The sequence below is a fragment of the Lipotes vexillifer genome, unplaced genomic scaffold, assembly GCF_000442215.2.
Source record: "Lipotes vexillifer unplaced genomic scaffold, Lipotes_vexillifer_v1.1 scaffold621, whole genome shotgun sequence".
In the NCBI taxonomy this organism is placed as follows: domain Eukaryota; kingdom Metazoa; phylum Chordata; class Mammalia; order Artiodactyla; family Lipotidae; genus Lipotes; species Lipotes vexillifer.
Window position 1 is genome coordinate 98,683 of NW_006792411.1, and position 26,930 is coordinate 125,612.

At 43.1% G+C, this 26,930-nt stretch overlaps 1 protein-coding gene across 1 annotated transcript; it reads left to right on the forward strand.

Annotated features, from left to right (window-relative positions):
• Nucleotides 1–873: 873 nt before the first annotated feature.
• Nucleotides 874–25,969, forward strand: GABRP (gamma-aminobutyric acid type A receptor subunit pi). Its single transcript, XM_007465526.1, has 10 exons — nt 874–1,023; nt 3,699–3,796; nt 4,269–4,387; nt 9,003–9,070; nt 9,847–10,064; nt 11,707–11,789; nt 15,185–15,322; nt 15,801–15,953; nt 16,451–16,638; nt 25,175–25,969. The coding sequence occupies exons 2-10, from the start codon at nt 3,744–3,746 to the stop codon at nt 25,475–25,477; spliced, it is 1,323 nt and encodes a 440-aa protein (XP_007465588.1). The 5' UTR covers nt 874–1,023; nt 3,699–3,743; the 3' UTR covers nt 25,478–25,969.
• The last annotated feature ends 961 nt before the right edge of the window (nt 25,970–26,930 follow it).

Sequence of the window (26,930 nt, forward strand, 5' to 3'; positions counted from 1 at the left end):
TGCAAGGCCAAGCCTCCAGGGAATTCCTTGTGCCTTCCCACAGGGCTGGAGCCAAGAGTGAGTTTCGAGGCCACTGGCTATAGCGACAGGGAGGACTGAGGGCTCAGAGAACACTGTGAAGCACTTGTGTTAGGAGGTTCAACTGGCTGTGGAAGAAGGATGCTCCTAAAATGGACTTTGTGGGGAATGGAAAACCCTCTGTGTGAGGGGTAGGGACGGGGAAGGGAGAGCAACCTAGAAACCTACAGCTAAATTTCTCCCAGAGTCTCTCCTGTCTCTTCCTGGGTTGGCCTGCTCAGCCTCTATCCCCCATTCTCTTGACCTCTATGTCTCTTTTTGAAACTTCCCAGAGTGGAAAGCACGAGGCCCTGGCATTTGCAAGTCTCCTTTTACATAGACAAGGCTCTCTATTGATCCCAAAGAAGCTTTTCAAATACGTAACCAGGAATCAGAATTTTAGAAATGGTCAAGTTCTATTTTATGGATGGGAAGCTGAGGACTAGAGAGGTGAAGTGGCTTGTCCAAGGGCATACGCACTGCAAACCCCCATTCCATTATACCAGGACAGAGGAGTGCCCTCCAAATTCAGAACCGGAGACTCATCTTCCAGACATGATGGGTGGCGTTACCCATTTTATTTGACTTTCATGGGTCTTTGATCTTAAGAGTCTTTTCTGGCTGTGGTCCAGGAGCATGGCCGAGAGGCAACTCAGAAGCAAAGGCCTGGCAGCCAGCAGCCCTAGCCGGAGCTGAGGATTCCCACAGACACCCAGAACCTGGTCAGAGCTCCACCCAGAGGAGGAGCTTGGAGAGGCTCCACCCACCTGTCTGCCTGGCTGGTCTTGCAGCTCTGTCTTTCCCGCAGAGAGATCCACTCCATCAGAGAGTGACTGTGTGCCTGCATCCAGGGGGTCAGGGCTGATGATGGGGAGAATCTCGGGGACCCAGAAGACCATGCCCTACCTGAAAGCCCAGCGTGAAGACCTGAAGGACCTGTCCTAACGGAGCCTTGGCAGCTGTCTGGTAAGGGAACTGCTGGCCCCTCCCATTGCCTGAAGGGAGGAAAGGGAAGGGGATCCAAATATAAGCCCTGCTGGGACTGAGGGAAGGGGGCTGGATCTGGAATTTGCTGAGCACCTACTTTGTATCAGGTTTCACCATCACCTGAAGAACTATTGATTCCTATCCCTTTTACAGTGAAGGGAAATGAACCTCAGGGAGAAGTAATACAATCTCAGAGCAAGCGCAGAGTAAGAGTAGAGCACCTTCTGTCTGATACTCGAGCCACAGGTGTTCCTGTCCGTGTTGCCACCCAGGACACACACCTTCACCTTCACCTTCTGTGATTTGCTCAAGGTGGACCCATGGTAATAATGCCATTCTTCACCTCAACCTAATTCAGGCTCCACTCCTGCTTCCCAACAAGTGTTTCTGTCTATATTGAAGAGACTGATGACAGGGGAACACTGCCTGTGTAGGAAGGAGGCTAATATGACAAGTTTGGAGCTCACAGTATTTATGTGATGGCGATTCTGGGAATGGGAGTGGAAACCTGCACATGTCGGAACTACCTCTGCTTCTTAAACTCGATGCCGGGGATAAGGGGAAGGACAAGGGTTGAGGAAATGAACTAAAGGGAGAAAGTTTGATTATGACCATTGGTGGATTGATAATGGTATTGTTGATGCGTGAGAAGGAAAAGACTGAGGTAGAGAAACATGACAGAGTGCAGAATTATAGGAGTTTACATATGTGCAAAGATGTTCATGACTGATTTTGGAACAGTAAAAAATTTGGAAATAACTTAGTATCTATATATGACATGTGTTATATAAATGTTAATACACTGATCTTATGAAATACCTTGCTGCCATCAGAAAGAATGAGGCAGATCTATAGGAATTGACATGGAAAGGTCCCACTGACATTGGGAAAGAGCCTGTGTCAGGTGCAGTGATTAAAAGCACTTGTAAATCAAGTATACTTCAATTTTTTTTTAAAAAAAGGTGCAAGTGAAATAAACAAAACCATAAAAATGCTAAAAAAAAAAAAAAAAAAAGCTCTTGGCTCAGCTTACCTGGATTCACTTCTGCCCCTCACGTGCTATGTAACCTTGGGACTTTTCTTATCCTCTCTAAGCCTCAGTTTCTTCATCTGTAAAATGAGAATGGTAGTGACTACTTCAGAAAGTTGTTGTGAGGACTGGAGAGGTTCTTGGCACAGTACAAGCATGCATTCAATATTCAATAGAGATTTGCTTTATTATATAAAGTGAAAATGTAAATAGCAAAAATATATGCATGCTACCATCCCAATTTTGCTGTTAAATATTTTTCTTCCTGCAAAGATATATGTGTATATGTAAACATAGTAGAGGTTTGGATAAAACAGCTGTTAACAGTGGTCATCTCGGAGGTATGAGACTAGAGAGGAGTGAGGGAGGGATTTACACTGTTTTTTTAAGAGAGTTTACTTTTCAGAGAAGTTTTAAGTTCACAGCAAAACTGAGCCCCATACAGGTGTGCGGCCTCCTGCACCATCAATGTGCCCCACCAGAGTGTACGTTTGTTAAATTGATAACCCTACAATGACACATCACTGAGATTTACACTTCTGACTGTATACATCTCTATCTCATTTCCATTTCTACAATAAGCAGGTGTTTGTTTTGTAAGTAAAATAATGTTAATTAATGGCTGAATTGCACCCGAAGCCCCAGAATGGCAAGACTCTAGAAAGTGGCCTGGTTCACAGAAGCTACCAAAGCACAGGGTAATGACCCAGCCTGGATCTGCCTGGGAATGCGACCTGAGCCCTCACCCCCACCCCAAGAACCTCCACTCTGCTGTCACCAGCATGACGGGTCACAGGCTCACCTGCCTGGCTGTCTCTTGCTCTCTCAGAGACATCTGACAGCAGCTCCCAAATCTGAGGAGGCCATGCCCCTGGGCCATGCCTACCCTGACAGTCTGCACGCATACAATGCTCACCCACAGCAGCAGAACTGCCTCAAAGCACCCAGGGAGCAGGTCCAGGAGGTTGGGAGAGCAGCCAGTGTGACTGGGTCTTGAGGCAGCCAGCCCTGGCTTCAGAGTCTCCTCTGACATTCACTAGCACAGTGACCTTTCCGTGAGTTCTGTTTCCTCAACACAATGCAGGGGCTAACCTGCCCATCTCACAAGGCCATTGTGAGGATAGAGCAAGAAGATCTGTGGGAAAGTACCTAACACATTCCTTGGCACATGGAGGTCCTCGGGAAGTTTTCTTTTCCTGGCTACGTGACCTGCTTAACAGGCCTAGACCCTCAGATACATGGCGTGGTCAGGGGGAGCGTGTAGTCCAGGAAGGATGTCCTTCCTGGCAAAGTCAGGACAAGGACAGGGTGAGGACAGTCCTGGGGCTCCCCAGATATGCAGCTCAGGGTGGACCAGCTATATTTCTGCTCTGGTGAACCACTCTCTGAACAAGTCCTCAGCCTTTATTTGGGCTGGATTTAAAATGTGATCCTTCAAAATGAAGTCACTCCTGGATGACATTCAGGGGGCAGGAGCTGAAACGGAAAGGTGTGGGAAGAGGCTGCTCCCCACAGACGTGGAGAAAATGCTGTAACTGATGCCCCACAGGACAGAAAAGCTGGGCTGGGAGGAGGTGAGCCTTTTGGGTTGTCTGCCTCTCACCTACCCCATCTGTTTCCCCAGGTATCTCTACTTCAGCCCCTCTCTCTGCATAAGCAGCTCCTCAACATGAGGCACAGTCTCCACTTGACCTTCATGTATCTGAGTCTCCTCACTGGAAGGTGAGCGTTGCGACCCCATGGTGGCTTTGAGCTGAACTGCTTTGGGTTTTGCATGTGGTGGGAGGGGCAGCAGCGCTTTCTACTTAGCAACGGTGAGAGAGAACGTCAGGCCTTCACCTCCCTGACGCACCAGGACAAATGCAACTTCTTGCCAGTTATTCTATCTGGAGAAGTCAAGCTTCCAAAAGGGTCATAGATGGACGAACCCCTTGGGTTTGGGGGGGAAGGTGCTTAGAGTGTTCCCAAATTAGCATGACACTGTGATATATAGCAAATGGGTAATAAAATGGAGTGGGATCGGGACATGTATTAATTCAGCAGCTGAAAATCAGAGATTTCTCTTTGCGGAAGTTACTGCTCATATCCGAGCACAACCACACACAGACATGCAAACACAAGCTCAAGCCTGTGTGTAGGCATGTTTATCCACACGTAAGCAAGCATGTGCACCGAAACCCGTTTTCTTTTCCAGGATGTGCATCCAGGGGAATCAGTTTAACATCAAGGCCAGCAGAAGTGACAAGCTGTCCCTGCCTGGCTTTGAGAATCTCACAGCAGGATATAACAAGTTTCTCAGGCCCAATTTTGGTGGTAGGTCATTCTTTTTGCCCAGGACATCAATTCAAAAAGATAGGAACAGAGACAATATGCAGACGAGGGTTTCAGGAGGTTTTAGTGGACTGCGTCTTCTGACCTGCAATCTGTTAAGGAGTGGCAGTGATGGATACAAACAGCTGCCAATGATTTTTCATGCTACCTTGGAGAAAGCACTTTCTCTGGTCTCTCCACCTGCCGGATACAAAAATACTCCTCCCCACTGAGGAGGTTCCTAGAGCCCCCTCACAACCTCACACACGCTGTCCGCCTTCTGCCCACACTTCCAGTGTCATTATTCAAGGAACCCACCATGTCTCACCAGGACTACTCCACCTGGTCCTCCTGCCTCAGCCTGCTTCCTCAAGGCTAACCCTCTACTCTGCCACCTGGATGAACTCCCTGGGTCCTTTGCCTGCTCAGAATACCTGCCTGCTTCCCAGTATCCTCAGCGTACAGTCCAGAGCCCTTTGCATGGCACACCAGGCGCTTCCCAGCCCAGCCTCTATCTGTCTGTCCGTCTCATGTGCCCAACTTCTCCCCACTGTGCCCTGCTACAAATGTGGCCCCTGACCTCCTTGGCCTCCCTGGTCTCCATGCTTTTTGCTGAGACTGTTTACCTGTCAAGAATGGCTTGTTCCAATTTGACTCCCTGGTGGAATGCCAGTTTTCCTTCATGTCTTAGATCAAAGGCTTCCTCTTCTGAGCAGCCCACCCAGATTCCTCCAGGCCCCATTCCCTTTCTTCACACGTTGTTTTGAACATATCTCCAAGTCATGGCTTTATGTCTGTCTCAGCTCTAGGCTGCAGTCCCCTAGGGGAGTCTTGCTTTATTTACCTCACCAAACCCAGCAGCATCTTGGTACTTAACAGATAGCAAATTATCAATTAATATTTGTTGAAAGAATGAGGCAAGGAGGGAAAGAATAAGGCCACTACATACCTCCTCACAGGGTCTCAGCCTCTCTGTTTGTAAAATGCAAGACTGAACCAACGTGGTCACTAATGTCTTGTTACCTCGAGCAGAAACTAGTAGAAAGAGCCTTGGAGTGGAACAAACCTGAGTTTGGCTCCTGGCTCTACTGCTGGGCCAGCATCTTAGCTTTCTGAGCCTCGGTTTCCCTTTCTGTAATTGGGGGGCATATTATCTGCCTCACAGGGAGGACTGAATGAAATGAAGTGTGTAAATACAGCATCAGGATGCAGTCTATTTTAATCCCTTCCTTCTTGCTCCTCCCTTCAGATGATAAAATTCTCTGGTCAGATCTAGGATTAGTGGGTCAGTCCAGGTCCTCTGAGGAACAGACACTGGGAGGGGATTATCCGTGCAAGATATTTATTGGGGCCATATCTATGACAAAATATGGGGCAGAAAAGAAGGAAGCTGGAGAGCTGTCAGACCGCAATGCAGGTCTGACCCCAGTGGAAGGAGGGAGGGAGGGAAGGAAGGCTGGTGGAGGAGTCTTAGACTACAGTGCGATTCTAAGTGTGTTTGGAAAGGCCACCAGGGAGTTCTTGAGCTAAAGTTCCCATCAGAGGAGTCTCCCATCTCTGTGCCTCCCAGGGACAGGCCTGCCTTAGTATTCCTGCCACGCTCAGTCCCTGGTGGGATGCAGCCCATGGGAAGCATGGCCTCCGAGCAAGTGTGGTGGAAGACTTCAGAGCACAGCAGCTGGGGCCAATCACACCCCCTTCGGTTGGAGATCTGAGAGACGCAGCTTCCTGGCCACACAATTAGGATTTGAGGTCCTTATGTTAAGGGACCTTGGGGGGCTTCAACCTCCTATGGTTTTCCCAGGAGCAACTGAACACTAACGACAAGCACATGAGTCTCCACATCTGGTTGGGTCCACTCAACAATTTCTCTGCCTCCTGGATCCCAATTAGGCCAGGACACTGCCTTTTTTTTTTTCGTCTTTTTTTTTTTTGCGGTACGCGGGCCTCTCACCGTTGTGGCCTCTCCCGTTGTGGAGCACAGGCTCCGGATACGCGGGCTCAGCGGCCATGGCTCACGGGCCCAGCCGCTCCGCGGCATGTGGGATCTTCCCGGACCGGGGCACGAACCCGTGTCCCCTGCATCGGCAGACGGACTCTCAACCACTGCGCCACCAGGGAAGCCTGACACTGCCCTTTTTGTTGCTTGCTCACGGGCCAACAAGGTGCAGAGTCCTAGGGCAAGGTGCCCGTTCTGAGCCTGGAGTGGACCTAAAGGGATGTGAGGCCCAGATCCACCTGGGGCAAAAATGGGGCAAGGGGTCATCAGTCAAAAGGAGGGGAAGGCACAACCCCCACCCCTTGTCACGAGCCTGTGGCACTCTGCCTTCTACAGAACCTACATTTACAAGGCAGCCTCGAGGCCCACGGAGGGAGTGTTGCTCTCCATAATGTCTGTCCACCCAGTTCTCGGACCCTGATGTCCTTGAGCGACAAGACCTCTATAGGGTTTTTCAGGGACTGAGCTGGATGGCACAGGTTTGCAAGCGGGCCCTCCTGAACTCTGCCCAGAACCTGGCTTTGACCTCTTTCCTAGGGGAAAGCTGCCCTCTGGTGGCACAGCTAACTTTTATAACTCAAGGGGAAGAAGGAGCAAACTCCAGTCTATAAAAAAGCCAACTGGGGCTTCCCTGGTGGCGCAGTGGTTGAGAGTCCGCCTGCCGATGCAGGGGACACGGGTTCGTGCCCCGGTCCGGGAAGATCCCACATACCGTGGAGCGGCTGGGCCCGTGAGCCATGGCTGCTGGGCCTGCGCGTCCGGAGCCTGTGCTCTGCAACGGGAGAGGCCACAACAGTGAGAGGCCCGCGTAACACACACACACACACACAAAAAAAGCCAACTGAAGGAAGGCCTAGACTAGACTACCTAGAAACAAACTAAACAAACAAACAAAAACCCACACTGAGGCTGGAGCTCTTGTGTGTTTTCCATTCTCCATGTTTCTCAAGGGGCGGGGAGGGGGGCAACCAGCACTGCCCCACTGCCCACTGTGTTCCAGGCACATAAGATAGATCCTGTAACCTTCCCAACCCAACCCTTGATGGCTAGCATTAGTAGCTCTATTTTACAGGTAAGAAACTGTAGAACAGAGAAGTTTAGCAATTTGTTCAAGGTCACCCTGCTATGATGTGGCCAGCAGAGGTTTCAAACACTCTGACTCTAAGCTCCTCTTCTTAACGCGGCACCTTGCTGCCTTGAGGGGCAGAAAGCCGCTTAGCACCATAACTCCTTCAGCACCTTCCAGGGTCTGCCCTCAGAGATCTCCCCCTTTCCCACCAAGTATTAACACTAAGTATTAAGTTAATTATTGTTAATTGCTTTGGCTTTAAAACTCCACTTCCAAATTCTTACCTATACCCTGTGGCTTAGGTTTCCTTCAATCGATCATTAGGCTGCTCTGTCTGATTCCCCCCAGTTTGCTGTTTCTAAGCGTCCTTTGGATTTGGCCTCTCCTTTTCCTGGTTAAAGCGTTGTCACAGTTCCCCGAGGCGTCCGCAGTTATCTTGCAAGTGAATGCTACTCCATCGTTAACCTGGTGAGGAAAGTTTTTGCTTTTCCAGAATTAGCTAAGATCACCGGAGGAGAGGGGAAGGGAAGGGGAATGCTGTTTACTGAGTGCCTGGTAGGATGTGGCAGGAACATTGCTGGGGGCTTCGTACAGATAATTATTTGTGAGCACCTTCTAGATGTCCAGCTAGGCGGGCACTTCATGTCTATTCTCTCTTGCCACCACCCTGCAAAGAAGCTGTCACACACCTAGTCTCATTTAACCCTGTCCGTGACCCTCTGATGTCATTAGCATTATATTCAAACCTGCAGGTGAGCAAACTGCAGTTCTGAAGGATCTGGTAACTTTTCCCACATCGAAACTCACGTCTTTCTGACTCCTGGGCTTTTGTTCCACATGTCCAGCCTAAGGAGGAGTAAACGTCCCTGGCCTGGCCTGGCTGCCGAGAATGGTGGCTCCCAAACCTCAGTCCTGAGAGCTAAGACAGGTCCTCTCAGGAGTTTGGCCCATCTGCTGGGACTCCAGGATTGAGGCCCGACATCTGCACACCAGATGAAACGTGGACAGCTCTGCAATTCTAAATAGTTTAGGGTTCTTGGAGAATAAAGGAGGTGGAGGAAAGTGTCAGGAGGTGAGCGGGAGCTCAACCATGAGCAGTCTTGAATGCCATCTTGTGGTAAATTTACTTGGTTGGGGGGGGGAATATATTTGTGTACAAATTACCAAATCTCTATTACATTTCTAATGAGTCCCTTGCAAGCACCACAGGAAAAAATCCTCCAAGTAAGAAGCAGCAAATACCGCTACATTCTTTAAAATATACACTAATTAATAGTGTGGTCTCTCTCTTATGTATTTAGCTAACTACATATTTGTGTCTTTTTTTTCATACAAAAGGGAGGCACACTCTACATAGCGGTTCCTCCTGAGATGGGGAGGATAGAAATTAACCTTTCATTTAGAAGTATTTTATATACTTCTAAATTGTTTAAAAGTTTCCAATAGGCATAATTTTCTAATATATGCATATTTTTAAATTGTGCTAATGTAGGGTTAGGAAATCTGTTTGTGTTTCTATGGAAGTCTTTCTGGTTTTTCTTCATTCTTAGGAGAACCTGTTCAGATAGCACTGACTCTGGACATTGCAAGTATTTCCAGTATTTCAGAGAGTAACATGGTAAGTGTGGCCCCCCCGTCTTCCCCCCCAAGGAGCCCCTCTCCTGTGTTTTATGAGGATACATGTTCTAGCTACTCAAAGCAGAACAGAGACTTACTTGGAATATGGCAGAAGCTGGAGACCTGTCCTGAAGCTCAAGACAGTGGAAGATGCTTGTGAAACAGATCTTCTGAGTATCAGAAGGAAAGTGGATTCAAAGGCTAGGAGGGGAGAAATGAGGGAGTGGAGTGGGTGTACTTGGTGAGGGATAAAAGTGGGGGAAAAGAATAAAAGTGCAGGGGGGAAGCCTGAATGTCACATGGCCCCTCACAGAGTGGGAGACAAGCTGATGAACACCAACAATCACATAACTGCTTTCAACCATCCTCTCACTTAAGACAACACATTATAGATAAGGTGACACTAAAGGCAGTTTGCCAAGAGGGTCCACTGCAGACTCTGGGTAAATCCTGGACAACCTAAGCACCTTGCTCACCAAAACCTTCAACAATTTGGTGTGGCCTCTGTGATCCAGGGCAAGTAAGTTAAGACCCCGAACATGCTCCTGTGGGGGCCCCCTTTTGGCAGTGGGCGTTACTATCCAGAATCAATAAGGTGCTTTGTTCTCTTATTGCTACAGGCCACCACCTCAAGACAAACTTTATTTACCCATGTCTACTGTAGTATGTGCTCTTGACCTCAGTGGAGGTGGGTAGGGGAGTAAGACTTGACCCTTTTCCTTCCCTTTTCTGAGCTTTCTCCCTCCATCCATTTCCTCCCCCCGGCTGCCCCCTCAGGACTACACAGCCACCATATACCTCAGACAGCGCTGGACGGACCAGCGGCTGGTGTTCGAAGGCAACAAGAGCTTCACTCTGGATGCACGCCTAGTGGAGTTCCTCTGGGTGCCAGACACTTACATCGTGGAGTCCAAAAAGTCCTTCCTCCATGAAGTCACTGTGGGAAACAGGCTCATCCGCCTCTTCTCCAATGGCACAGTCCTGTATGCTCTCAGGTAACTGGGTACCTGCGACCTCAGGGTTGGAGGGGAAAGAGCGGGGAGGAAAGGCAAAGGAATTCTGAACAGCGCTCGAATAACCACCTACCCTTTTCATGTGCCTGCCTTCTTAGATCCCTGTCCCCAGAGCAGAAGGGCCCTTTCTCAGTTCAGTTCGACTCAACAAGAATCTACTGAGAATGTGTGCTCTGTGCCAGGCCCATGCTGGACACTGCAGATATGGAGCTGAATAAGACATTGTCCTGACACAGACACATAAGGAAAGGAAGTCAGGGTGCTGGGGCCCCAAGGTGGAGAGTAGGTTAGTGATTTGGGGTGATGTTAGAGGATGCTTTCACAGGACTCTGAGCTGAATCTTAAAGAGTTAAAGGAAGTTCGCCAAGAAGAGGTAAGGGGAACAGCAAGAGCCAACAGAGAGGTGACACAAAGAACTTTCCTTTCATGGGGCTCAGCGGGGTGGCGGTGGCTCCACAATACATCTTTACTAAGCTGAGTCATTCTTGTACAGACAGAGAAGCAAAGCATAGTCCTCCAAGCCTCACCACCTGTAGTCACAGGTTCCCCTTTGCCCCTTCTACAAATCCCTGAGGCCAAAACTTCCTCCCACCCAATCGTTCATCGAGCCGCTGGTTGGCAGGAACAGGGAAGATGCCCCCAAAGTGCTAGGTAAGGCAGCCCACAGGCGGAGGACTCATCGCTGCCTGTGCCAGGGCTGGACAAGGACTGCAAACACTGCTAGAGGCCTTCAGCAGAAGGCCAGGAACCAAATATTCATGAGGCTGATCTTAAATCCCAAGTGAGAGGCTGAAGTTATAAAACAAGGACTGAGCTAAGCAATGAGCTGAATTTTCGGACCGTTTATCTGACACTCCTCAGCTGCACTGAATTTTGCAAAGGTCATCCAGAACCCCAGCACCTCTTTCAAGAAGTCCAATAGACCTCTCCCTTGACCCCAACTCCAGTCAGTATTAAGGTGCCCCTTCCTCGTATTCCCACAGCACGTGTGTGTGTGTGTGTGTGTGTGTGTGTGTGCATGTGTGTGTGTGTCTGTCTGTATTATGGTACATAACACAGTATCCTGTACAAGGATTACAAATGATGGATGATGATTAATAGCCTGGCTCTAGAGTCAGACAGATTTGGGGGCAAGTTCTTGCTCTGTGACCTTAGGCAAGTTACTTGACTCTCTGAGCTCCCGTTTCCTCAGCAGCAGAAGGAGAATAATAATATTTCCTACCGAGTAAAGCTACTTTAAAGATTCAAAGGGATAATTCACGTGAAGCATTTTGCATAGGCACGGACTCCTCATGGGTCTCTCCTGAAGAATAAGTTTAAAAACTGAATGAAAAAGCATCTCAAACAAGCCAGTGAATGATTCTGTTCTGCAATGTTGTTGCAAGTTTGCCTCTGAATTGCCAACATTCCAACTTCCTCCACTCTGGACCCCAAGCTTTAACTGAGTCTCACAGATGTCACTTAGCACAGAAAAACTCAGGACTGCTTTGAATGTAGGCACCAAGTCACACATTCACTGTAAGAGTCAAGGTGAAAGTTCTCTTGGAGTGGCCCTAAAGAGGGAGTGTATACTTTCTATAGCATCCTCATAACACTCTCCATGAATCCATTTTTCCTTTCTTAGAATCACAACAACCGTTGCATGTAACATGGACCTGTCTAAATACCCCATGGACACACAGACATGCAAGTTGCAACTAGAAAGCTGTGAGTATACATCGTGTGGGCCCCTTAGATGATTTTTTGGGGTGACTTAGATCTGTGCTTTCATGAAGAGTGTCCTATACATAGTGGCCTTTCTCTCCTTGATGTTGATTACAATGGGTTCAGACCTTCTGGGTGTACATCCAGAGAGATCTGGAGACTGCTCAAAAACAAACCTTACAGTATTACATCTTTGGGAGAGGACCACTGTGCATTGGCACCAAATATTTCCACCTAAAAGTGGATAAGACAGTCAAGCAAACAGGGGTCAATAGGACTAGGAGGGGGCCTCAGAATCTGCGAACTCATGGAAGCCAGAAAGAACACAGCAGAAGTTAGAAATGGCAAGTATACAAAACAATCACTGACATTTATTGCAAGACTGCTTCCAACTTCTAAAATAAATTGTTTGATATATATATAAAGCTTAATCTATAATGTCAGCAAGTGGGCATCTAAACTGCAATCTGGGGATTTGCTTGTGATGAGGAAGGAGGATTTACTCTAAGTTGATGTGTGTCAAATGAACTCCTGGCACCGTGAGTGATCTCCATGATTCCTTAGTAAACCACTCTGAAATGCCCACCATGGGGAGGTGGCACCTGTGATATGTGTTCTGGGAAGAAAATGCCGCATATAGGAGTTATCAAGGTATCAAGGCATGGCTCGTGCAAGAAGGAAAAACTACAGTCAAGTGCTGGAAACCGCTGGGCACTTCTTACATAAGGACACAAGTGGCCAACATCCAAGAAACACAACCATTATGAGGCAGCATTTTTCAGAGGTAGACATTTAATTAAAGGCAGGCAGATTAATTACCTTATTGATTAAATGCATGCAAAACCTTCTTGAAGCAATACAGCTGTTTGGGGGCAGACTAAAACTTGAGGTATCAAAAAGAGAACTCATTTTCAGCCCCACATAGAAAAGGCAATTGCCCTCCACGGACGGCTGTGCTCATCTCAAAACCCAGGAGTGAGATTCTCCTGGAAACTTCAGCACTCTGCTTGCACAAATATTGTCCCCAGTGAGCAGAGGAAGCTTTCATTGAATGTTTATCAGCAGTTATTTGGGTACAGAAACCTCACCAAGGGCATTTTTCCTGAACACCATCCCTAGACAAGAATGGATACCATCCCACAGTTGCCCATATCCACTCAGGGACAGAGCAGTGAGAATGTAATGACTGTGAACATTTACCAGCTGTAATAGCAAAGTATCTAAGTAGAGGCTTGTACAGCTTACTTTTTTAGATATGTTTTTTCTTTGGGATTCTAGGCCTATTTGGACAGCTGGCTTCAGTAAATGAGGGGGTGCTTCCAAGGGAAAGTGCACAGACAATTTTTACCTGGAAATCCTCTAAGAGCTCATGACCACTTCTCCCCCCCATGGAGGGGGAGATAACCACTGACAGACAGTGGATACCATAGGTTAAGACTTAACAAAATGTTAGTCCCAACACTGGCATCCTACTTCTCAGTAGCCTTGGAAAATGAAGTTCCAGGTTTAAGATCACAGGTACCAGAATCACTGGGCTTTTCCATTCACTAGCTGGGTGACTTTGGGTGAGTAGAATTAACCTCAGTTTCCTCATCAGTGAAGTAGGAAAAATAATAGTATTTGACTCAAAGAGTTATTTTTAACAGCTTTATTGAGGTATAAATTACATACCATAAAATCCAACCATTTTAAGTGTACAATTCAAAGGTTTTTAGTAAATTTTCTGAGTTGTGCAACCGTTGCCACATTCCATTGTTAGAACATTTCCATTACCCCAAAGAGACTCCTAGTGCCCATATACAGTCACTCCCCATTGCCACCACCAGCTCCCAGACCACTACTAATATACCTTTTGTCTCTATGAATGTGTCTTTTCTAGATATTCCATATGAATGGAATCATACCACATGTGGTCTTTTGCATCCGGCTTCTTTCACTTAGCATAATGTTTTTTAGTTCATATATGATGAAGCATACATCAGTACTTTATTCCTTTTTACTGCTTTATTCCTTTTTATTCCAGACAAAAGAATATAAGTAGTACAAGTCTCTTTGGCTTGTTTCCGCCTTTCAGCTGTTATGAATAACACTGCTGTAACATTTGTGTACAGGTCCTTTTGTGGACATGATTTGATTCTGTTGCACAGATACTTAGGACTGAAATGCTGGGTTAAATTTATGTTCAAGTCTTCAAGAAACTGCCAAACTGTTTTCCAAAGTGGTTGCACCGTTTTACATGTCCACCAGCAATGTTCCAGCTTCTCCACATTCTCACCATCTGTTGCTGTCTGTCTTTTTAATTACAGCCATTCTAGTGGGTGTGAAGTGGTATCTTACTGTGGTTTTGATTTGCATTTCCCTAATGACTAATGATTTTGAGCATCTTTTCATGTGCTTATTAACCATTCATCTATCTTCTCAAAGGTATCATTTGAGGATTAAATGAGATGATAATGTTGTAAAGCACTTAGAAAGGTAATTGCTTACTAAATGATAGATATTATTATCATCATCGTCCATGGGCTTTGGTATTAAACTTTCTTGAGGTACAATCCTGGTTTGTTTTTCATTTGCACTGGTATCCTGAGAAACTTATGCAACCTCTCAGAATCTGATAATTTTCATGTATAAAATGGGCAAAACATTATAGTTCCTCAATTCTAAGGCACGGCATTTATTGAATAATAACATTTGAGGAAAAATGTAAGCTCTACTTTATATATATCAAGTATAAGATCCATTTCTATTTTATTTTTTAAAAAAGCTTTAAATAATGAAGAAATATGCAGGTCTACCTTGCAAGCTCATGAGAACCTTAGAGACATAATGTGTAAAGGACATAAATGTTTAATAAAAGGTAGCTATTATTACTATCACCAGCTATATTGATAAAACTGCTTTGGGATTTATCAAGCACCTATGTTTACATACATCAATAAAGTGGCTGGCTGAAGGTTTTTTGTTTTTGTTTTGCATTTATGCCAATATGAAAATATGAATAGACCAACTGTAAAGTCCCTGAGAACCCCCTCCGAGGTGTTAGACTGTCCTGAAAAGCAATGTCTAGCACAGGCCTTTGTGGGTTCACAGATACATGTTCAAAAATATCATTTAAATAATGATAGAGGCCATTTCTAGTTGCTTATCATCTACCAGGTCTACACGATGTTTAGCATAGAAACGGTTCTCAGTTGATGGTGAAAAGCCCTAGCAGGTCATCTCATTCTGAGTAGACACTGCAATTACACTTGAGAAATCATGCTAAATTTTGCATGGGATCATCCTTGGACTTAGCACCATCAAGACAGAGCTTCTGTTTCCTCCATACCACAGCATTTTCCAGACCAGTTCAATCTGCTACCTTCTTCTGCTGATCAGGGCACTGTTTCACTTGCCAGGGGGCTACGATGGGAATGACGTGGAGTTCAGCTGGCTGAGAGGGAATGACTCTGTGCGCGGGCTGGAGAACCTGCGGCTTGCTCAGTACACCATACAACAGTATTTCACATTAGCTACCAGATCGCAGCAGGAAACAGGTAACTCGTGGGACAAACTGCACAAAAGCAAAATAGCTGAGTTGTATTCTGAGTCTGAAATATCATCTTTTTTCCACTTGGTCCCTTTGGGGCCCAGGAACCCTTCTGAGGTGCGGTGGGGCAGTAGGGTTTGGGCTTCGCACTTTTACCTGCTCCACACCTACTACTGAAAAGGTCCCCAAGGGGCTCACAGTCTAGTGAAGTAGATGTCAAGGAAACCAGCAGTTATGATGCTGCAGGAATACTATGACAGAGAAAGGCACAAGAAGAGGATCCTGGGTGAGGGCATCAGCACTCCCACAAATCCCATTCTCTACAACCGCAATTTCTTTCATTGAAACTATGATGACAGTTCATGATTAACTATGTTTTGGTGAACAACAGATGGCTTAATGTGAATATAGTGAAGTTAAACATCCCACAGGGAAACCACTCTGGTGAGCGGGGATGATTTCCTATCCCTTGTTCACCCTATCAGGAAATTATACACGATTGGTCTTGCAATTTGAGCTTCAGAGGAACGTCCTGTATTTCATTTTGGAAACCTATGTTCCTTCCACTTTCCTGGTGGTGTTATCCTGGGTTTCGTTTTGGATCTCCCTTGATTCAGTTCCTGCAAGAACCTGCATTGGTAAGTAGCTCCGACGGGAGATTTCTAAGAACTGGGTTATTAGATCCTTATTTTTTTTTTTACCTTCTACCATTGTTTTCATTGATATTCCCAGGACAGTTCCAGGAGCTGGTTTCTTGAGAGACTCTTTTACAGAGAGAGAAAGAGAGACAGAGAGACTACTTTAGGAATAATGCATTTTTAAACTTGTGTTTGACAGTGACAGATAAGGGAGAATTGTGATTCGATGGTCTATTGTCTGTTACTTTGTTTACTGAACTCCTCCCTCCATTGAGAAGACAGAAGGCGAAACATTTAGAAAATCGTATCACTCATATCTGTATAAAATAGACAAATCAACCCTTTTCCAGAAGGCCACAGACTTTTCAGAATGAGCTATGCTCTATTTCTGAGTCCTGTCCTCACCTTGCCAAGTCTTGAAGGGAGACAGTCTGCCAGGGGGTGATGGAAGGTTCACTGCCCACTGACGTGGGTACATTGCTTACTTTTTTTCCCAGGAGTGACCACTGTATTGTCAATGACCACACTGATGATTGGGTCCCGCACTTCTCTTCCGAACACCAACTGCTTCATAAAGGCCATTGACGTGTACCTGGGGATCTGCTTTAGCTTCGTGTTTGGGGCCCTCCTGGAATATGCAGTTGCCCACTACAGCTCCCTACAGCAGATGGCAGCCAAAGATAGGGTAAGAATTTTGAGGGCCCTATATATGATTTATCACCTGTGCCATATACTGGTCTGCAGAGATGACCTGGACCTGGTTCCCGACCCCCAGTGATTCAGTTTGCACCAGTGATTCTCATCGTTGTTCAGCTGGGGGAATCTGAGAGTCATGACACCTTTTAAAAAAGACTGCTCTTATCACCAAATACAGTGAGATATTAATATGTTTAAATTTCCAGCAGAAAATAACGGTGTTATCTGTATGCAACATAAAATCACAACCGCAAGAACAAGCATCCATGAAAAACCCAGTATCAAACCTAACATGATCAGCTGCTTATGTTTCAGATTAATAAGTATTTAATATTTATTCTTTTGTCGCGTTTTTGTTTTCCTAAATTATACAAGTAATGGTTTACTGAAAAATGTATGGAAAAATTAAATTGTGGCAAATTTCGTAATTAGCATATTTTTCTGCTAAAAGGGAAAGACTTATTATCTGACTTAGCTGTGAAACACCATGGTCCAGCTCTCAGAATAATAATAATGATTATTATCAATTGAGCATGTATGTGCCAGACACAGTCACAAGCTCTTTGAAAATATTATATCATTTAAAATGCTCATAACAACCCAGTAAGGCTATCTCCATTTCTATAGTTGTGGGATCCGAGTATGGAAAGATAAATGACTTATCCGAGGGGACACAGACAGTAAGAGGCAGAGCTGGGATTCGCACCAGCCAAATCTGCTTGGCTCCAAAGCCTGACACTTACCTGTTATTCCCACTTGAAGAGGGCAACGGGCCATGCCCTTAACTATTATTCTCTGCAGGCCTACGGAACCCTGGGATTCTTTGGAAGCCCAATTTGATAGACGTTAGCATACTAAAGCTCCTGCTAACAGGCAAAAAAATGACAGGGATCCAGTGCAGAAGAGCTGCCCTACTTCAGCAAAGTGCCAGGACTGCACAGGGTCCAATGGTGAGGAAATGAGGATTCAGAATAGCCCAAAGATCCAGTTGCCTTTTCTCTTGTGTTTAACTATTGTGAATAGGGTTTCACAATTATACTACTCAAGTACCAAAGGCAAAATGATCATATGTGCCAGCCAAAGAATATGTATTTCATTTATTTTACTCCCTGTAGGCTTCCTTTTTTAAAAAATTATTTATTTTTTAAATTAAATTTATTTTTTAATTGAAGTAGAGTTGATTTACAATATTATATTAGTTTCAGGTGTTACAGCATAATGATTCGGTACTTTTATACATTATACTCCATTAAAAGTTATTACAAAAGAATGGCTAATGTTCCCTGTTCTGTACAATATATCCTTGCTGCTTATCTATTTTATACACAGTAGTTTACATCACTTTATCCCATACCCCTATCTTGCCCCTTCCCCTTTCTGTCTCCCCTCTCATAGCCACTAGTATGTTTTCTATATCTGTGAATCTGTTTGTTTTGCTATTTACATTCATTTGTTTCATTTTTTAGATTCCACATATATGTGATATCACACAGTATTTGTCTCTGTCTGACTTATTCCACTAAGCATAATATTCTCTAGATCCACCCACATTACTGCAAATGACAAAATTTCATTCATTTTTATGGCTAGCTAATATTTCATATATATATATCACATATTCTTTATCCATTTGTCTGTCGAGGGACACTTGGGTTGCTTCCATATCTTGGCTATTGTAAATAGTGCATCTGTGAACATTGGAATACATGTATCTTTTTGAATTAGTGCTTTCATTTTTACCTGGATATATACCCAGGAGTGCAATTGCTAGATCATATGGTAGTTCTATTTTCAGTTTTTTGAGGGACCTCCATACTGTTTTCCATAGTGGCTGCACCAACTTACATTCCCACCAACAGTGTACAAGGATTCCCTTTTCTCCATATCCTAGCCAATATTTGTTATTTGTAGACTTTTTGCTGATAGCCGTTTTGACAGATGTGAGGTGATACCTTATTGTTGTTTTGATTTGCATTGTTCTAAAAATTAGATATGTTGAGTATCTTTTCATTTTCCTGTTAGTCATCTTTTTGTCTTCTTTGGAAAAATGTCTGTTCAGGTCCTCTGCCCATTTTTTTGATTCGGTTGTTTGTTTTTTTTGATATTGAGTTGTATGAGCTGTTTATATATTTTGGGGTTTTTTTATTTTGTTTTTTTAGCTTACTTTTTTAAAAAATTAATTAATTAATTTATTTATTTTAGGCTGCATTGCGTCTTTGTTGCTGCGTGCAGGCTTTCTCTAGCTGTGGCGAGCAGGGGCTATTCTTCATTGCGGTGTGTGGGCTTCTCATTGCCGTGGCTTCTCTTGTTGCAGAACATGCGCTATAGGTGTGTGGGCTTCAGTAGCTGTGGCTCGCAGACTCTAGAGCGCAGGCTCAGTAGGTGTGGCGCACGGGCTTAGTTGCTCCGCGGCATGTGGGATCTTCCCGGACCAGGGTTTGAACCCATGTCCCCTGCATTGGCAGGCGGATTGTTAACCACTGTGCCACCAGGGAAGTCCCTGTTTATGTATTTTGGATACTAACCCCTTGTTGTTCATATCATTTGCAAATATTATCTCCCATTCAGTAAGTTATCTTTTCATTTTATTGATAGCTTCCTTTGCTGTGCAAAAGCTTTAAATTTTAGGCCCCACTTGTTCAGTTTTTGCTTTTGTTTCTTTTTGTCTTAGGAAAGTGATCCAAAAAATATTGCTATGATTTATGTCAAAGAGTGTTCTGCCTATGTTCTCTTCTAGGAGTTGTATGGTTTCAGGTCTTACATTTAGGTCTTTAATCCATTTTGAGTTTATTTTTGTGTATGGTGTGACAAAATGTTCTAATTTCATTCTTTTAAAGCTGTACAGTTTTCCCAGCACCACTTATTGAAGTAACTGTCTTTTCTCCATTATATATTCTTTTCTCCTTTGTCACAGATTAATTAACCATAGGCAATTCTGTTCTGTTCTATTGATCTGTGTGTCTGTTTTTGTGTCAGTGCTATTTTGATTACTGTAGCTTTATAATAGCATAGCCTAAAGTCAGAGAGGGTGATACCTCAAGCTTTGTTCATTTTTCTCAAGATTGCTTTGGCAATTTGGGGTCTTTTTTGTTCCATATGAATTTTAGGATTATTTGTTCTAGTTCTGGGAAAAATGTCATGGGCATTTTGATAGGGATTGCATTAAATACGTAGATTGCTTTAGGTAATATGGACATTTTAGCAATATTATGTCTTCCAATTCATGAACATGGGATATCTTTCCATTTCTTTGTATCATCTTTAGTTTTCTTCATCAGTATTTTATAGTTTTCAGAGTATAGGTCTTTCACCTCCTTGGTTAAGTTTATTCCTCGGTATTTTACTCTTTTTGATGCCATTTTAAATGGGATGGCTTTCTTGCTTTCTCTTTCTGATAGTTCATTATTAGTGCGTAGAAAAGCGACAAATTTCTGTATATTAATCTTGTATCCTGCAACTTTACTAAATTCATTAGTTCTAATAATTTTTTGGTGGAGATTTTAGGGTTTTCTATGTAAAGTATCAGGACATCTGCAAGTAGGGACAGTTTTACTTCTTCTCTTCCAATTTGGATGTCTTTTATTTATGTTAAATAGAAGTGGGAAGAGTGGGCATCCTTATCTTGTTCCTAAATTTAGAGGAAAGTCTTTCAGCCTTTCATCATTGAGTATGATGTTAACTGTAGGTCTGTAAAAATTGGCCTTTATTATTTTGAAATATGTTCCTTCTATACCAACTTTGATGAGAGATTTTATCATGAATGGATGTTTTATCATATGCTTTTTCTGCAGCTATCGAGATGATCATGTGATATTTATCATTCCTTTTGTTAATGTGGTGTATTACATTGATTGATTTGCAAACACTGAACCATTGTTGCATCCCTGGAATAAATCCCACTTGATCATGGTATATGATGCTTTTTATATATTGTTGGATTTGGTTTGCTAATATTTTCTTGAGGATTTTTGCATCTATATTCATCAGAGATATTGGACTGTAATTCTTTTGTAGTGTCTTTGCCTGGTTTTGGTATCAGGGTAATGGTGGCTTCATAAAATGAATTTGGGGGTGTTCTGTACTCTTCATTTTTTTTGGAATAGTTTGTGAGGGATAGGTATTGGCTCTTCTTTATATGTTTGGTAGAATTCCCCTGTGAAGCAGTCTGATCCTGGACTGTTGTTTGCTGGGAGGTTTTTTAGTTTTGTTTTGTTTGTTTGTTTTTTACAAATTCAATTTCACCACTAGTGATTGGTCTGTTCAAATTGTCTGTTTCTTCTTGATTCAGTCTTGGCAGGCTGGATGTTTCTAGAAATTTGTCCATTTCTTCTAGGTTGTCCAATTTGTTGGCATATAACTGTTTGTAGTATTCTCTTATGATTTTTTGTATCTCTGTGGTATCAGTTGTTATTTCTCCTCTTTCATTTATTTTATTTGGGTTCTCTCTCTTTTCTTCTTGGTGAGCTTGGCTAACAGGTTTATATCAATTTTGTTTATCATTTTAAAAAACCCAGCTCTTGGTTTCATTGATCTTTCCTATTATTTTTTTGGCCTCTATTTTATTTATTTCCTCTCTGATCTTTATTATCTCCTTCCTTCTGCTAACTTTAGGCTTTGCTTGTTCATCTTTTTCTAATTCCTTTAGATGGTAGGTTAGATTGTTTATTTGAGATTTTTCTTGTTTCTTGAGAAAGCCTGTATTGCTATAAACTTGATTCTTAGAACTGCTTTTGCTGCATCCCATAGATTTTGGAAAGTTTTGTTTCCATTTTCATTTGCCTTGAGGTATTTTCTGACTTCCTCTTAGATGTATCCATTGACCCATTGGCTTTCTAGTGGCATTTTGTTTAGTCTTCAAATGTTTTTGTTTTTTTCCAATGTTCTTCCTGTAATTAGTTTCTAGTTTCATACTCTTGAGGTTGGAAAAACTGCTTGATATAATTTCTGTCCTCTTAAATTTACTGAGACTTGTTTTGTGACCTAGCATATGATCTATCCTGGAGAAAGTTCCATGTGCACATGAAAAGAAGGTTTATTCTCCTGTTTTTGGATGGAATGTCCCATAGATATCTATTAAGTTTAACTGTTCAAATGTGTCATTTAAGACCACTGTTTCCTTACTGATTTTCTGTCTGGATGATTTGTCCATTGGTGTAAATGGGGTGTTAAAGTTCCCCATTATTATTGTATTACTGTCAATTTCTCCCTTTATGTCTGTCAGTATTTGCTTTATATATTTTGGTGCTCCTGTATTAGGTGCATTTATGCTAATGAGTGTAATATCCTCTTCTTGTATTGATCCCTTTATCATTATATAATGCCCTTCTTTGTCTTTTGTTATGGACTTTGTCTTAAAGCCTGTTTTGTTTGATATGAATATTGCTACCCTGGCTTTCTTGTCATTTCTGTGTGCATGAAATATCTTTTTCCATTCCTTCACTTTCAATCTGTCTGTATTTAGCTCGTTTGTAGGCAGCATATAGGTGGGTCTTGTTTTTTAATCCAATCAGCCACCTTATGTCTTTTGATTGAAGCATTTAGTCCATTGACATTTAAAGTAACTACTGATAGGTATGTACTTATTACCATTTTATTACTTCTTTTCCAGTTGTTTTTCTGGTTCTTCTCAGTTCTCTTTTTATTTCTTCCCTTGTGGTTTGATGATTTCCTTTAATAATATGCTTACGTTCCTTTCTTTTTAGTTTTTGTGTATCTATTGTAGGTTTTTGACTTGTAGCAACCATAGGGTTCATATATATTGACCTATAACTATACCTACTTGTTTTAAACTTGTAGTCACTTAAGTTCATACACATTGTAAAAGATCTACATTTTTTACTCCCCTCCCCCACATTTTGTGTTTCTGATGTCACGTTTTACATCTCATGTTTATCCTTCATCTGTTTTTTGCAGTTACAGTTGCTTTTACAATTTTTTGCCTTTTAATCTTCGCACTGGCTTAACTGGTTGGTCCTCAATTCTTACTATATATTTGCTTTTCCTAGTGGGATTTTCCCTTTCCTCTAGATTCCTCTTTTCCACTTAGCGAAGACCCTTTAACATTTCTTCTAGGGTAGGCTTATTATTGATTAATTGTTTTAGTTTTTGCTTGTCTTAGAAGTTATTTATCTCTTCTTCAATTCTAAATAATAACCCTGCTGGGTAATATAACCTAAGTTACTGGTTTTTCCCTTTCAGCACATTGAATATATTATACCACACCCTCTGGCCTGCAAAGTTTCTGCAGAGAAATCAGCTGATAGCCTTATGTGGGTTCCCTTGTATATGATGCTTTGTTTTTCTCTTGTTGCCTTTAGAATTCTTTCTTTAACATTTGGAATTTTAATTATGTCTTGGTGTGAGTTTGTTTGAGTTCAGTTTGCTTGGGACCCTCTGTGTTCCCTGTACCTGGATATTTGGTCCTTTTTTGGGTTTGGGAAGCTTTTAGTCATAATTTCATCAAATACATTTTCCATCCCCTTCTCTTTTTCTCTTCTCCTTCTGGGACCCCTATAATGTGAACACTGATACACTTGATGTTATCCCATATATCTCTCAAACTGTTCTAATATTTTTAAATTTGTTTTTCTTTTTGCTGTTCTGATTGGGTAATTTCCATTTTCTATCTTCTAGACCACTTCTGCATTTTTCTGTATCATTTAGTCTGTTTCATTCCTTCTAGTGTGAGTTTTATTTCAGTATTGAATTCTTCATTTCTGATTGGGTCTTTTTTTTTTTTTTTTGGCCACACCATGTGGCCTGTGGGATCTTAGTTCCCTGACCAGGGATTGAATCTGGGGCCCCAGCAGTGGGAGCATGGAGTCTTAACCACTGGACCACCAGGAAATTCCCAAGATTGGGTCTTTCTTTATATTTTTTTAGTTCCTTGTTAAAATTCTCACCACATTCATCTATTCTTTTCCCTAATTCAGTTAACATTCTTATTACCAATGTTATGAATTCTTTATCTGGTATTGTTTATTTCTGTTTCATTATTTATTTTTTCAGGGGGTTTCTCTTGCTCTTTCAACTGAGACCAGTTCCTTTGCCTTTTCATTTTGCTTAAATTTCTCTGCCTCTATGAGTTTAGGTGAAACAGTTACCTATTGCAGTCTTGCATGGGCATCCTTATGTGGATGTGTCCTTATACAGAGTGCATGTGCCGATTGCTTTTGCTGGATTTGGTGTTGACGCATGTCATGTCTTTCCTCAGGGTGTGCTGGCAGCTATCACCTTCTGCCACCTTCTGCTGGAAGAAGGTGGGGCTGGAAATGGAGGGGCTAGAGCTAGAGCCTGTTGTGAAGTGTGACTTCCCTTCTGCTCAGTGGCCACCACCACCCTATTGGTGGTGGGATCTGATCCCAAGTTGCTGGAGCAGAAGCCCTGAGGGTTGGGCCCATGCTGGCTCTGTCCCCTTTAAATGTATGTTTTCCCCTCTCCCAGCACTGGGGAAGTGCTGAAGCAAGGAAGGACTGTGGGGGCTCTCGGCTTGGGTAGGCTTCAGAGAGAGGGCTGAGTGTACTGCCCTCCGATGTACTGCCTGTGCAGGCACCAGCAATTGTTGCCCTTGCTCTGCTCAGATGAAGCCTTGAGTCCAAGTTCCCTTTGTCCTTCATAGCTGAGCATTCCCCCAGCCTCTGCCACCCCCCGTCCCGTCGGGAAGCCAAACAACAGGGCAAGCAGGACTTGTGTGGACTCTCTGTGTGTATGGGGTATGGTGGTGAGCTATGGTGGATCAGCCACTGTCAGAGTCCTGGGCTGCTTCTGATGTGCTGCTTGAGTAAGAGTCAACAGTGGCTGCTGCCACCCCACCCAGACTCTGCCCTGGTACCAGGTTGCCTCTGTGTCCCATGGAGTTTTCTTCCCAGACCAGGTTGTCTCTGCGTACCGTGGAGTTTTCTTCCAAGTCTATGTTGTCCCAGCCATGGTGGAGAATGGCAACTCCATGGGACTGCAAGGAGCATCGCTATTTCTGTTTGTGTGGCAAAGTCCTTAAGACACTGCTGATTTCTATTAACTCTCATAATCAATTATTCCCTCCTCCCAGGAGTAGAATGGAATTCATCAAACACCTACTAAATGCTCTACATAATTTATGCCATTTAATCTTCCCATCAGTCTCAAGAGGTAGTATTAATGTCCTCAACATTTTGCAGGCAAGGAAATTGAGTTCTAAAGGGATTAAGGTGACTAAAATTTCACAATAGTGAGAGGCAGAATGGGATTTGAACCCAGGTCAGCTAGCTTCAAGGTCTGAGCAATTAACATTTACCACACGGCCCTGCACACCTAGAATGGGCAATGGTTATTCTTCCCATTATACAAGCTGATGACCTAGGGACGGGTGCCTATAAACAGGATAATAGGACTGCCAAATCTTGCTTACCAGCCAATTTATGAGGCACTCAGTACTGGTCTCTCCTAAACCTAATTATTCAATACTAAGGCCTCTAAGTATATAAATACCCACTTATTTATTTTGCTGAGTCAAGTCTATCAATCTAACTGCCCTGTTTATGAACTAGGGGAAGGCAAAGGAAGTGGAAGAAGTCAACATCACTAACATCATCAACAGCTCCATCTCCAGCTTTAAACGGAAGATCAGCTTTGCCAGCATTGAAATTTCCAGCGATAACGTTGACTACAGTGACCTGACAATGAAAACTAGTGACAAGTTCAAGTTTATCTTCCGAGATAAGATGGGCAGGATTGTTGATTATTTCACAATTCAAAACCCCAGTAATGTTGATCGATATTCCAAACTACTATTTCCTTTGATTTTTATGCTAGCCAATGTATTTTACTGGGCATACTATATGTATTTTTGAGAGTATGCTGAATTGTTTGCATGCCATAGGTCTTCAACAGAACAAAGTAATGATGTAAACGATATTCTAAGCCAAGTGTGCATCCTAATCCAATGGCGCCACAAGTGACTAAAATAACATTTGAGCATTTCTCCTCAAACAATGAACCCCCTCCAACCATTATTTAAGCTGTGTAGAAGTCCTAGCATTACAGAATCTTTTAATAGAAACATCAACCCATTCCTTTTTTATTTTTATGAAAGATATTCCCATGGAGCCCAAGATTACAAACCTACTCAGGACTGACTGCCCAGTGGCTCGCTGGTCTGCATTTAACTCATATAAAAAATGAAAAGGAAGCTATTACATGTATTGAGTCAAGTGTCAGAGGTTGTTTCTGAATTAATCACACATGCTATTTACTAAATCTCTACAGTGCTTATAAAATAAAATACATTGTTGCCTATTTAGGGAATAACATATTCTAGTTTTTGGTTTTGATTAAAATGAAATGTGGGCTTATAAAAAGAAACAAAATTGAGTTATTTGTAGTGAGGTGGATGGACCTAGAGTCTGTCAAACAGAGTGAAGTAAGTCAGAAAGAGAAAAACAAATACCGCATGCTAACACATATATATGGAATATAAAAAAAGAAAAAAATGGTTCTGATGAACCTAGGGACAGGACAGGAATAAAGACGCAGACGTAGAGAATGGACTTGAGGACACGGAGAGGGGGAAGGGTAAGCTGGGACGAAGTGAGAGAGTGGCATGGACATATATACACTACCAGGTGTAAAACAGATAGCTAGTGGGAAGCAGCCGCATAGCACAGGGAGATCACTTCCGTGCTTTGTCACCACCTAGAGGGGTGGGATAGGGAGAGTGGGAGGGAGAGGCAAGAGGGAGGGGCTATGGGGATATATGTATAAGTATAGCTGATTCACTTTGTTATAAAGCAGAAACTAACACACCATTGTGAAGCAATTATACTCCAATAAAGATGTTTAAAAAAATAAAATAAAATAAAGTGAAATGTGGGCTTAAGTTAATTCCCTGGAAGTCAGTGCACTAAATACCAAGGTGAGTTTTTAATACAGTATTTAATGTCACAGCAGAACTGTCCCCATTTCCCAATAAGTCCAACCTTTGAAAAATCACATGTAAGTGAAGAAAAATTTAGTGGATCAGTAATCTCAAACATAAATCTCTTGTTTCTAAGATATAATGGATTCCTCAAACTGGGAGAGCTCTGGGGCTTTATTCCGCCATTTGACATGTCTTATCATTTTACTATTATATGCAAGCCAGTCCTAAACAATGCTGAAGCCCTTTCCCCATAACATGGGAAGAAATGGAGGAACTTTTTAAAAATCTTATTCTAAGAGTCTTTATACTGACTATTGTCATGAAGCCTTGCAGAATCAAGTCCAATTCTATCCGCTACTCTGACACTGGGCAACACTTTGCCAGCA